General features: G+C 45.3%; 1 protein-coding gene across 9 annotated transcripts in view; it reads left to right on the top strand.

The window, feature by feature from the left end:
* The first annotated feature begins 266 nt into the window (after positions 1–266).
* The window catches only part of LOC128297517 (protein kinase C, brain isozyme-like), a 71,556-nt gene continuing 58,054 nt past the window's right edge, over positions 267–13,768 (top strand). Inside the window, exons 1-3 of one of the 9 annotated variants that reach the window (XM_053033180.1) lie at positions 267–389; positions 4,561–4,649; positions 5,232–5,451. In XM_053033180.1, the coding sequence (XP_052889140.1) occupies positions 5,270–5,451 (182 nt within the window). In that variant the 5' untranslated portion in view covers positions 267–389; positions 4,561–4,649; positions 5,232–5,269. Of the gene's footprint in view, positions 390–2,812; positions 2,832–3,587; positions 3,606–3,776; positions 3,792–4,042; positions 4,086–4,560; positions 5,452–13,768 lie in introns of those variants that run through there. The other 8 variants (XM_053033179.1, XM_053033178.1, XM_053033177.1 and 5 more) reach the window with 8 other exon arrangements.

The raw sequence follows: 13,768 nt of genomic DNA, 5'->3' as shown, positions 1-13,768 counted from the left end.
CATTCATGAAACGAAACCAACCCACTTATGGTAGACAAAAGACTTTCTTGATACTGTTGCATCCAAAGTCTGGCGATGTTTTGATAGGCACAAGGAGAGAAGAATTCAAATATGAATTTTTTTTGTTAGACATCACAACAATTAATCGCTTACTCAATCAAATTTAGCAACCGCGACCGAAAACCCCTGCATTGGATACCGTACCGAACTCTCCGCCAGTGAGTATGCGAAAAGAGGCAAACTTCACCGCAATCAATCTGATTTGTAATGCCGTTCGGTTCGGTTCGCTAGCCAGTGCGAGTCAGCGAGTTGTGCTTTTCCACCAGTTTTTCCCGACCGTGTGTGTGTGTGTGCGTGCGTAACCGCGTGTGTGCTGCCGGCTCGTGAAGGTGTGTGCTTTTTGGGGTGTGCGTGTTTGTGTCGCGATGGTGACCCTGTCGGCGGAAGGCGAAATGTCTCACGTTGTCCAACCCATGCGGGTTGTTGTGTCTTAAGATGTTGATGTTGATGCCACAACCGAACCCAGCCAACTTTGACCTAGAAATGCTCCGGTGTTGTGTTGTGCTCTCCGCAGGGGTTGGGGTTGCCTCGGTGTGTTTGCGTGTGTGTTGAGATGTTGTTTTTAGCCATCGGAATGATAAAACGTATTCGCGGGGAAGTCGCAGGTGGTGGTGGGACAGAACAGATATCAAGCAAAACTTTGCGTCCGCATTCTGTCGCAGGCAAAACCACCAGCCAGAAACAAAACGCGCATACAATAAAGCTCAGAAAAATCTCCATTTCAAATGTCAAACGGTGCGCGAAGCTGAGAGCGAGCTGTCGCACAAAAACACGGTGCTTTGTCGTTGGGGAAGAAGGGACGGCCCAGAGAACGAATCTAATTTGCGAGCGGAAATGGGAAAACGCGTTATCGACCGGCAGAGCAATAGGGGAAGCTGCATAGCTGAGTAGTTTTTGCACGGAGAATGCCGTGCACCCGCGCATTTCCACGAGCACTTGTGTCCGCCAAAATGTCAAAAAGAATGCCTCCGCTCTCGGTGTTGCTAATGGTGTGTTGTGTATTTTTGACTTTCGGAGTTCCAAAAGAACGCACAATGAGAAAAAACAACAACAATACTTACATTTTAAAACAAACATAAATAAGAACGTTGTCCAGTGGCAGTGACAGCACAACAGAAAAGGGAACCCCGTAAAACAAGCTGACCGATATCGGGAACCGTAGGACGTTCGCACGTTGTGTTATGCTGTGCAACTCTCCACACCGCGAGGCAAGAAGTGTAGCAGCGAAGAAACGCATTATTGAATTGTGAAGACACGCGGTGAAGCGCAGGTGGAGACGGTGTGACCACTTCGCCTTCGAGTGTGGAGAGAGAATACCACCAAAACAAAAAAAAAACACTCACACTGAAACGGTGGAAGAGAGGCCGCATATTAGGGGTGGCAACGGAAATGGAAGGGAAACAAAATCTCATGCTCATGATTGTTGTGTGTATTTTGTGCGTTCTTTTTGTTTGCCGTTCCATCCCGTCCGATATTAGTTTTGTTGCTGGCGTTGTGGCGAACCATTCAATTCCCGCGCAGCATCCCCCGATACACTGATCTCGCTCGATCTCGCTCCACTCTCATGAAGGAGACCCCCCAAATACCGTATTGAGCACAGTTGATAAGTGAGAGTGACGTGCGAGAGGAATTTAAAAAGAGAGAGAGAGCGAGAGATAGAGAGTGAGACAACAATGAGAAAATGGAGGAGACTTCCAAGAGCAGTGGATGCTGGTGAAGATGCTCTTCCGGGTGCTCGGTGTGCTGTTCGTTGGCTACTTCGTGCTTATTATCAGTCGTGTTCAAGAATTCAACAATTTTAATTAAAATTTAATTTTTAATGTGTAAATTGCTAGTGTAAATTGGTGTGTTTGTTTACGATAATTAGTTTAAATTAAGGGGAGCTTTATATTCGCCTAGAAAATAATTCGAATAAAGCTTTGTTGAAACTTGTTAATTTATCGGGAATATTAGACACAGGCACATTTTTAGAATTAAAAAAACACACTTTATTAGATCGATTTTACTTTTTATTATTCAATGCTATAATTAAAAAAGTAACGGGAAGGTTCATAAAGCATTTATCTCCTCGTTGACATTCAGTGACATTTATGCAGGTTCTCAAGGATGTCTAGATCTTTAAATTACAATCCAAAACGCCTACTCGATTTAGATTGTTTATTGCAACACTTGCTTGTTATTTGCTTGCAAATTGCTTTACGCCTAATGCTAATTGGAGCGACTACCATGGGGCATCCAATTAGTATCTGTATCTGTAAGCAATACGCTGGACGTGATGTTGAAGATGGCACTGCACATTTACAGTCCATTACTCTTCTTGCTGTCTTCGCTATATCTTCTCCCACCGGAGTGTTCTTTTCTAGCGTGAGGTTTTGCTTGTCCTATAGTTCTAAATATTGCGTGTGTGCGTACCGATGTGGTGATCGGTTGTAAATGAATCTTCTCATCCACGACCACCGCTTCGGTATTAATTTGTGCGCTAATTTTGATTTTGAAGCGCACCTGTAAAGCGTGAGAGTTATGCAGAGGATACTGGCGTGTACGTGGGTGTTTTTTCGGCTAAGTATCAGCTAATTGTACCGGGAACTTGCAATAAGCGTGAATCATACACCACAAGCAACCTCTCTCTCTGCGTGTGTGTGTTGGTAGTTGTAGATTAATAATTTGATAGAAACGCACGAAAACGTTCACGTCTAATTTTATTTCGTGTAACGCGCTCACCACTGAGGTTGGCAGCCGCTGAGGAGTGTGATAAGTGTGGTAAATGGCCGGTGTGCAATTTCTTTGCTAAAAGTGTCACCCATTGTGACGTACCTTGACGTGCCGTTAATTGATTTTGAGTGTAAAGTATGCTGATTGGAAATGGATTGTGGGTGCATCCATGACCTCCCCCTGGACCACGGCCAACCGGAATTCAACCTCTGGAAGGAAGCCTTGGAAATCCGACCGTCCGTGGAAGAAGCCACGCAATGGTGGTTCTAATTCGACCTGGGCTCCGGCTGTCGCTGTTAAAAAGAGGCCTTACAAAATTGTGCTATGGAGTGCCACACCATTTTGGCACCGGGCAGCAATAGCCCTTGTCGCAATGGCGTCAATCGGTGCTGACACGGTGACATGACGCGACACACACGCGCGTCCTTTAATTGAATTAGTTGTCCACGTTTGTGAAAACGGCTATCGTGCAAGGTGGCCGCGCTACCTGTACGCTGTTTAGAGTAAAACATACTCGAGTTCTCGCTCGCACACACCCACACCCCACACCGCCCTTAAAACGGCAGTTATTTGACCGAAAGTGGACGGTGAGGAATCCGTAGTAATATTTTTCGGGCACCGGGCTTCCGGCCTGGACCGACCATGGTGTAGAAGTTTTCCAATTAAAACTCCATCCAAGTGGCAGCGCACGGCAGTGCACGGCATCTGTGTCTTCCCAGCGCCCAGTTACTGTGCCGGGCTCCAGTCCAAGGACTATTAAGCAAGCACAAACAAGAAGCAAAGGATTAGCAACCGATCCCACCCACCAACTGATTGGTACATTTATCTTGCAAGTTAGTGTTGTTAGTTGCTTTGGTGGGAAGAATAATTGAAAAATAATATCATCGATCCATAATACAATGCAGGGCTTGACGGCTTGCCTTTTACACACATATATGTATTATTTTCCTGCGCCAAATCGTCTCATCTTGCCAATACAAAGGGGGGTTCAGTTGGGAGTTTCCTTCTCTGGCAACGAGGTAATTAAACTTTTGACATTCGCGTAATCGATTTCACATTACGCTGCTGTTTTGTTTCCATTAGGAATAGCAAGAACTAATTAAGAATATTAATTATTGGAAAGATTTGAGGAGCCCTGCAAGGGGAGAGGTGATGATGCCACAAAATGGAGTTTGTGAAGCAACGGCTGTAAATTACCTTAAAATGGTTTCGCTTCGTGTTGGTAATAGTAGTCGTCGGTGGTAATAGTAGTAGTCCACTGTACTGCACTGTACTGTTGCGCTTCAGGCACAAAAAGGCACACACCGTTAACGGTTTGTTTTCCTTGGCTCCACAAGTTTTTCCGATAAGATATTTCGCATGTGAGAGCGAAAACCGAAACCGAAACGGATTGGTTTCGGTTCTCTCGGCGTTTTGATTCTTTTGTCTCATTTTGTGGAGACATTTTCACCACCAACCAGGTGGAAAGAATTTCGATAAGAGAGTTTGTGAGTGAGGATGTGAGTGAGAGATTGAGAGTGTAAGGATGAGAAGCGGTAGACGAAAGCTAAATCAAGCAGTGGTTGATCAGGAGTGCGTTGTTCTAGGCGGACATTAATACCGAAATAAATCTCCCCCCTTACGAATGTCCTGATCCCCAAAACAAGGAGTACACTTGTTCGCTCTCGAGCCTCTCGAACTACAGCTGTATGGGAGTGGAGACTCCAAAACAGTGCGTGCCACATTTCAACACACTCTCTCAAAAACACTCTCTTTCTCTCCCGTTTTTTTTTTCGGTATCCACAACAGCGAAGAGAACGTGCCCCGACGGTTAGCAAGGCCTGCTGAGCCGCGTTGGTGTTTTGGTGCGTGTTAGTATCCAGCTAGTGTCCTGTCAGGTTCGTTCACGTCTTCCCGAGCGGTGTACAACCCGGAGCAACAACACCTGCTGCGTGCAAGTAGAAAAAAAAAGCGAAACAAGCACACCATAGACACCAGTGCGCGCCTGTGTGTGTGCGTGTGTGTTAGTGCGTGGGTGAGTGTGTGTGTGTGTGTGTGGATGTGTGGCTGAGTGCGCCACCCGCAAAGGGTGTGCAAAGAAGGGAGTAGTGACGGGGTGGTAACGCAAGAGTAGTGTAAAACGCGACTACCGCCAAGTTAGAGTGGTGCGTGCTGTTTGATTCTTATCCTGGTGGTGCATAAAGCGATAGTGCAAGTAAAAAAGAGAGAGAAAAAGAAAAAGAGAGAGAGAGAGAGAGCAAGAGCGTAAGCTCCTGTGGGTAGAAGGAAACGGGTGCAATTACGGGCCAGAGATATACAGGTTGCGTTACTGAGGAAGCGTTACGCGCTAAGTGTTACTCCCATCCATTACTGTTTGCCACAGCCTACTTCGTGTGTGTTTGTGTGTGCGCGCGTTTGTGTTTCGGTGAGTGAATTTGGCAAAAGTGTAAACGTGTGTTTTTCTTTGGTTGTGCCCCCAGCACACAGCGGACCAAAAAACCGACCCGTGGTAAACGAGATGGCGGACGACGATAACACGCTGGAGGAGATCCCGGAGGCGGAGAACAAGATGGCGCTCCGGAACCGTGGACGCAAGGGTGCGCTCAAGAAGAAGAACGTCTACAATGTCAAGGATCATCGGTTCATACCGCGCTTTTTCAAGCAGCCAACGTTCTGCTCCCACTGCAAGGACTTCATTTGGTAAGCGAATACCGGACAGATCGTAACGCTTCATAACAGGGTTCCCAGCTAAGGGACGTGAGGGTAGGGTAACGATTGAGTGTCAATTATGGCTAACGGTTTGCTGGAACTTCTAGCTTTCTTTAGCAAGAGTACGCTGTGGTGCTTTCCACATCACGTTACACACGTTCTATGCGAGTTGTGAAGGGCCTGTTCCGCCGTATGTTATGATTCATATGCAAAACTCTGAAGGGTAATAGTGGTGATGATGGGGTAAAACATGTACCCACCCTTCCACTGGCCACCTCGGACGAGGTAGTGACTGTCTCAGTCGGCGCAACACAGCACAATCAGCTACCGGGGACAGCTACCAGGATGTCGGGGTTTTGGGGTGGAGTCCCCCCGGTACGGGGGCAGTAATAATTACTGTTGCGAGTCGTGTTAGTACGCTTTTTGTGTGTGACCCGATCCCCTTAACAACTGGAACATTTTCTTCATCATGGTTAGTGCCACTCGGGCCGGAGGTAATGAGCGCGTCTGGTCGGTATGGGATTGTTTTTGCTTCAGCCGCGATCTCAATGGTTGCTAACGTTGCCTGACGGTGATGTGTGATTTCTAACGTGTAGAACAGCTTCGGACGTTAGGGGAACAATAGGGGGGGGAGTCGTCCGGATGTCACTGCTAGAGCTTCTGGAAGGGAAAGGGAACACACATTTCTGGGTCGTTTTAATCAGTTGCTGAAAAGTCATTAACCAACGCTCGCTTAATGGCACTTTTAATAGCCACCTCTTTTAAAATGGTGTGCCATAAAATCTCCCGATTTCCCGATTTCAAAAGTCGGCTGCAAGAAAATCTGATACTCGTCAACTTTTAAACTTCAGTCGCGTAAAGTCAATCATCGTACCGAGGGGGACTCGCGTCGGGACAGATCATACCGAAAATATGACACTTTAATTTACAGCTTGATTGAAATGGAGGTCGTGGTGGTCGTTAAAAAAAAACGGTGGCTGTGAGCGAAGTGGCACTGCATGAAATGGCCGTAAAGTCATAAACTGACACTTGTCACCTTGTATGGAGAGGCCGGAAATCGATTTCGGGTTTAATTGCCTATTGCTCCTTCCCTTCCTCCCTTATGCTCTTCCCAAAAACGAAGTTGGTCGTCGAGGACATCTTTCCTTTGCGAGAAGATCCCGCATCCTAACGCGTACCGTGGTAAGAGTAAGATCCGTTATCAGCTAATGAGTGGGAGTGTATTTGAGATGGATGCCTGTGTGTTCAGTGAAGTGGGAAAATTGTCGCCACCCAGCTACCCTCGGGGTCTGTTTACTCCGTGTGGTTCGCGCTTCCTGTCCCGGCAGATTTTAGGTCAGCAGGTAATAAATCACTTCGGGAGCATGGTCTCCCGTAGAGCCGACGCATGGTGTTGATTTCTCGGCGTGACACGGTGGGCAGTGGGAGGTTTTTGGAGAGAGACGTAGTGTTAAATGCGTTGCTCTTACTGTGTGGGAAAACAGGGGGCCATCCTTGGCAGGACATAACCATCAAGCACATCTTGGTGGTGTGCGGTGTAGTCGCACACGAGAGGTTAGACATTTGAAGGCTCCCTTTTTTTTTGCTACGAAAAGTTTGTGTCTATAATATGCTGGGAAGTAGGTTCTCGGTTAGGGTTACGTGAAATGGAATAAATGAGGCATATTAATTGCTGTGAGTTTATTAGCACCGATCAACAATCGTGCCCGAGTCCATTGAAATGTTACTGCATTGCGAGAGCGATGAGTAATGTTGCGAGATTAGAATTAAGCTGCGTGTTATTCTATTCGCCGCTGATGAATTATTTACTTACCGTGTGAACAATTAGACCCGGTACCAACAGTGGTTATACAAAAACACACGCAGAGTTTGATCCTTTTTTGTTAACATTCTGGCCCTTTCGTGTCGAGCGTTTGCTGGTGAAATTTGAATTCAAGTCCACGCCTACGATTATTATCGAATTAGTGGTTTTCTAATCATCGTTGTTGCTGTTTTTTTTTGTCTCCTCTGGGTGCTCCGCTTCTTCGTCCGCTTCGTGTCGAAGCCGTAGACAAGCAGTAGAAGCAGCAAACCAAAGCTATTAGGGAGCCTGGTGGCAGCCGGTATCGACCAGAACGAAACGATCCCCATGAGTCACGCTGATCCGATAATGGGGAAATCGGAAGCCACACAAACGTAAAAAAGAATGGCTTAGATATTGCACAGGGTCTGCCATTCGGAGGTTACCTTCTCTTGGTCACGGGGTAAGAACGTTAGCTGGGTGGAAAACAAATGGGAAGAGTTTTTAATTTACCTAAAAGCCCTCAACCACTCGAAACTGTTGTGGATGAGAGTACAATTTCGCAATTTCGGAGCATTTATATATTTATTATTTATTTATTTTAATTATAACGGCTCATCTTGTTGAAGAGAAAAGGAGATGTGGGCATTATCGAGAAAATCACAAGGACATAATAAATCACATCCAATTTTGCTAGATATTGGATGCGGTCGCCTGAAGGTATGCAATATAGTTATCTTTTCGTCATAAATTCGAATTCGAAAAATATTGGAGTGCTACCAGGAGGTCGTAACGCGGTCAAAAGGTCATCAAGTTCCTCGTATACCATCAAAAGTGATATTAATGACAGAGATTGCATACTTTTAGGCGCTTTGTGCTAAAGCAGCTGGTCGTTTTTTTTTTCGATAAGAGCAACACATTTTGTGTCCGTTTGTGCCCATTTTACGACCAATAACTATTCACGGCAATACTGTCACGCTGCTGTTCGTCAGTAACTGTTAACAGCTCATCTGTTTTTTATTTGTTGCTGGACATCAATTCTGACCAAATGAGCTCGATCGTATAATCGATGACATGTTCTTGTTAATATCGTATGAGAACGGACAACGAAGCTCCCGGTGGGGGTATACTGCTTAATGAGCGAATCAAACATTTCCCCACCATGAAAACAGCGATTTTGCCCCAAACAGGAGTTGACAGTGGGTGATTATCACCTTAATGATGCCGACAATGGCCAAAACCTGCAAGCACAGCAAATAATCAAATTGTGCTTTTACGGTGTTGGTACCCCGAATCATGCTTTCCTGTTTCTGTTATTTGTGTATTTGTGCATAGCAGCAAGATGTAATTAAAAATATCGATTTTCGCCCCAAGCACTCTTTCGGTAAAAAAAGGGTGCCAGAACACAGGTAGCCATTCGGTACCGGCCAGCGACACGGTCAGCGAATTATTTTGGCGAAAAAGCAAAGAGGGACCCCATTTGGGCCTTGCTTTTGGCAGGTCTCGAAAAGGGGTTTTCGAAATCACACTCAACACACGCACTCGGTACACACAAACGAAAGAAGCAGAACACAGAAGGAAAGTCCTCGTTTGTGCATCCTGTGCAGCCCAGCGTAGCGTTAGCCGGCTCTGCCCCAGCGTGCCTTTCCCATCACCGGGAATCGATTGAATTAAGCTCGCGTGTCACGTCCCCGTGTGCCGGTAATTGCTTCATTAATTAGCACATAATTGTTTCAGCTCGGCGCGTCCCGAACGAAGGAATTGACGAAAGAATATTCGGTGTGTGAAAAATGTGCACGGAAAAACAGTATGGCTGGTAGAACTGTGCGACAAGAAAAAAAAAACACAAAGCAATCCATTGCATAGCTTTAGGCGTTTTGCTATCATCTGTCAAAGTGACAGCTGACGCTAGTAGCATAACGCATGGTGCAGACGGCAGACGGTCCGTAACGCAAGGGTGTACATGTTAGTCCAAATGCAAATCCCAAAACCGAACGGCCAGTAAATAAATTAATGATGGCCATTCGGGGTAGTTTCGCGTATGGTGCGCGTGTTGATGTTGGTATGTGTAAATAAGTTCCTTATTTCCGCCCGTTGCAGCACTCCGTTACGCGCCGGTGTTTTTTTTCTCGTACGGTAAAGTTGCTGTGTACATATATGTATATCTATATATAAAATTTCGTTCGTTGTAACGCTTGCCGCGTCAGGTCAGGCGAGCGAAGCGAGCCAAGCGAGCGAAGCGAGCGAAGCGAGCGAAGCGATGAGCGCATAGCGTGATCGTACCGCGAGAGAGCGGCGAGAGAAACTTAGCACATACACGAACAGTGGTGCTTCACCCGACCGTCTCTCTGTGGATGGATACCACCACTGCATGAGCGTGCGAGCGAGCGAAGCGATAAGCGCAAAGCGTGATCCGAACAGATCGCTCTCACTTTTTGTTCTCTCTCTGGCGAAGCCGCGTGCTTGCGTTCCCGTTCGCTCTCGCATCGCTACCTTTATGCTAAACTATGCGCGCAGTCAGATGATTTCCAATCAATGCAATGTTTTGTCAAACAATAGTGCAACTTACTTTATTATTTGCATTATTTAAATGGTTTATTACATAATCTCTCCCATGCAAATGGTCGTATGTGTTTGTGCGTATTTGTGTCTTCTTTTTTTCGCTAGGACACAAAGCAAACACACGCGGGTACGTATGTGTAAATTACTACATGATTATTTGCGCTATTTTACTGGATAACAAAAATGAAACCCGCTCTCAGAAAAGCCCCTCACTTCCTACGACATTTGCGCTTGAGTGTCTTCTTTTATGCGCCAGGAGGAGGGACAATCTACCACAGGAGATCCAGATCGAGTATCCATTTATGAAAAACTACACTAAACGTACAGAATGTATCGCTAATAGTTGGAGAGGTCCAATCCACTCACTTATATTGTTTTGAGAGATCAGTTTTATGTAAAGCGTAAGTATGCCTCCGATAGCACGCTCATCAAATTTACTTCATCATTTGCAACAGGACCATTTTGAAACAACGTTTCATCTTACGCCTTTCTTAGTTTTATTCTGCAGAACATCCTTATTTATGTTCCCTTCTTGCAACGTGCGTGGGTATTGTCTTATTCGACAGGAAAAAAACATTAATCAACCCCACAGAAAAGGACATGATATGAGATGTTTGGTCATGTAAAAAAGGCTTTCATAGACTGTTTGGATTGTACCTGTGTGTGTATTTGAATTTTTTAAATCGTTTTTTATGTAGACCTATAAAATTACATAAAAAGTAATAATTTTGTCTTATGCCGTGCGACAGCCTGCCGTACACATCGCAGAACAATGCAAGAAGAGCTTAAATCAACACCGCACTCTGCCGAACTCGAGTTGTGTGTTGTTGGTTACCATCAGCATCTGTTGTCACTACATAATCCGGACAAACGGAGACCACGGTTCGAGGGGATTTGGACGCTCATTGCTTGGCATGGTAGCGGCACAGTACGCCTTTTTGAACGAAAACTACCATACGGACCAAACACACACGGAATTACAACTATTAAGCTCACAGCGCAACTGCAACTGTGCGATCAAGTGGTAAGCTTGGCGTGGCAAAATTAGAACACGTCTACACGGACCACCATTCGATCCCGTTCCCTCTGATGACACCATTGCCAAGACGGTGTGGTTTTTGATTATCAAATCCAGAGAGATCGATGTTGATGAAGGTAGCAGGTCTCTTGCTGGAAAGACAAAATGCACCGGTGTGCTTACTGACGGCGTAGAAATATGTCAACGAGCAATTGACGCGAATCCTTGCGATACCTTGCGATTGGGTCTTCGAGGATGAGCTGACGCGAAAAGGTGCATTGTAACTTACAGCCTACGGGTTGGGTAGCGTCTTGCAGAGTGTCATGTATGGCATCCGCGAGATATGAGTCGTTGACAATGAGCGACAATCAGAAACGGACTCTAGGAGGCCGTGCTTTTCACTTTGGTATTACGCGTATCGAAGTAACCTTCAGTATTGTAAGTTGCATGAAATAAAGTAGTTGGCATAAAAGAAAACACAACACAGAGCAATTTAGGTTCAGATTTAGATTCATTCAGGGTAAATTGTTCGCCATCAGGACTAAGCCAAGAGTTTCTTATAGCTAAAACTAACCTTAACCTAACATATAAACAATCACGACACGGTAACGTAACAGAAAAGAGGGATTAAATAAACGACAAGCAATAGGAAGAATGGATTATAACGGGTTCACATTAATGAGACGGTTACAGAGAATTTGTAAGGATATATTGTAATCGAACCCATTGGACATGGCATTGAAATTTCTTATTGCTCTCATAATCGAAGATTGGCGACCTGCTTCAGGGTAGCGAGATTAATGCTCCTCACGATGTAACAATTGGCGCGTACATTGTATTCAGGTATTGGCACATTCATGCTACTAAAATCCATGTGAACCGTCTCTCCACTTTCTCAATTCTGACCATATCAGTGCTAAAGCCAAGGGCTCAAATCACTCGGGCGCTTTCGACTATTGGCCTCACCGAGGAACAGTACAGGGAACGTTAACTGAAGGGATCGTGCATATCGTTCCACTAACGACATTGCATTGGGTCATCTTTGCTCAGCTCATTACCCTATTCATCTGTTCCTTGAACTATAGAGCTTTATCTAATCATACTCCCAAATCATTCACAACCGGGAAACGTTGAACAGCTATATCACAGATGGAGTAGATCGTGATAGTCACCACTCACAGATGTATAGAATACATGGGAGAGGATGGGAGCCAAGAACTAGCTGCGATTTTGCTACAAGTAAAACAACAATTCTTAACAGCTTCGTGCAAAAGTGTTCCTTCTGGAGTTATGGGATGAGGCTGCTGACCAGCATCCGTTCAACGTCTGGCCCCATTCAGACCATCATTTGGGGAATTGCAGAGTGTACATGAAAATATTAGCAGCAACAACGCTACAAATCAGCAACAGCACAATCCATTGTCGAACTATTCAATCCACGGGAATACGTTGTTACTTCAAATCCATTCTTTGTTGTAAATTAACCGGTACAAACGAGCACAATGCACAAGGATTCGTTGACCTTAGGGAAAACGAATCTCTTCATTACTTTCAACTGCAATCTTAAGTCGCCCGAGATCACAAAAAACTCGATCAACACGGTAAGAAATGTGTGCTGATCTCCATCTGATATTCATCCTAAAGAATGATCTATACTACGAGAAAATCGTTTTAACCGAAAATTGTAGATTCGGCCAGCCAACAGTTATACCACAAGGTAATATTTGCACCCTACAGTTTGCATAGATCCTTTAGGTTGTATGTTAGAGTTGAAATGTATCCCAGAGTTTCCGGGCATCCGGTAGGTTCTACCGGGCCTTAACTAGTACATATATATATATTGTTATGCCCGTTTGGTTCATTATTCAAAAGGGATTTGAGGCGTGGAGTGGAGTGGATTTTTTTTCGCTCGTTTTTTGCCATCGTTTGCATGCCACGACCACATTAGCCAACGTTCTGCGCTTTGTGTACGTGTTTCTTCTGCACATTTTGCATATTGATTGCTTTTGTTCGCCCTATTGATGGCGCGAAAGGGGGGTAAATATTTTGTGTATAATTGTGTAGAGGATGTTTGTAATTCGTGTTGGGTTGAATGTTGGCACGAGAGTTGGTTAAATGTTGCGAATGTCTCGTACTGCCCCATTTTCCAATACTTGTTCTTCTTGGAGAGCGTAAAGTAAATCGCTTTTCCCACTGCCCTGCTAGCGATCCAGCGGTCAAGTGCTGTTGTGTGATCAAGCATCACTTCGCAAGTAGTGCGAACGCTACAGACAAGACACCAGCAGTGTCCCGTGTTAATTCGAATGATTTAATTCATTTTTCACCTTATCACGATGGTTCGCATCGCACAGCCGCCACCCTGCTGGACACACCGTTGGTGGGCGTTTTATTACCCCCGCGTCAGGTTGGTCTTTATTGCCGATTGCGGACCGTGTGCGGCCGCCGGTGTGCGAGGTGTGAGGAATCGGTTCGGCTTTCGGACGATTTCTTGCTGGTGAACGCTTATAAGGACTTTGCCGGGCGAATAATATCAACAAGTGCTGGATAACTCTCATTACGATTCACCGGTCTGGTCTGGTGTGGTGTGGTTGGACAGTTTTGGAAATGAATTAACAGAGCACAATAAAAACGTGCTTCACTAGCGTTTGGCAGTGCAAGATCTTCTTGTTTTAAGGTTTTTGTTTTTGTGTGTTGCAAAATGTTTCATTTTATGAACCATTTAAACGTGTGTGACATCCCGAGGTTGTTCTGCGGGTTTGGGGTGGTGGTGGTGGAAACCATTCGCTTGCAAAAGGTTACAGGCACAACTTGCAGGCTGAAAAGTAGTTTAATGTGCAGATAAAGAAAAACGGCCACGTACCCCCGCCCCGCCAAAAAAGGGACTATGGAAGGTTTGCGAATGCAAAAACCGAATCGAAAGGGCTCGAGTTGGGTAACGTCGTCACGAA

This window comes from Anopheles moucheti, chromosome 2, assembly GCF_943734755.1.
Source record: "Anopheles moucheti chromosome 2, idAnoMoucSN_F20_07, whole genome shotgun sequence".
Taxonomy (NCBI): Eukaryota; Metazoa; Arthropoda; class Insecta; order Diptera; family Culicidae; genus Anopheles; species Anopheles moucheti.
This window is presented reverse-complemented; position numbering and strand designations above follow the sequence as displayed.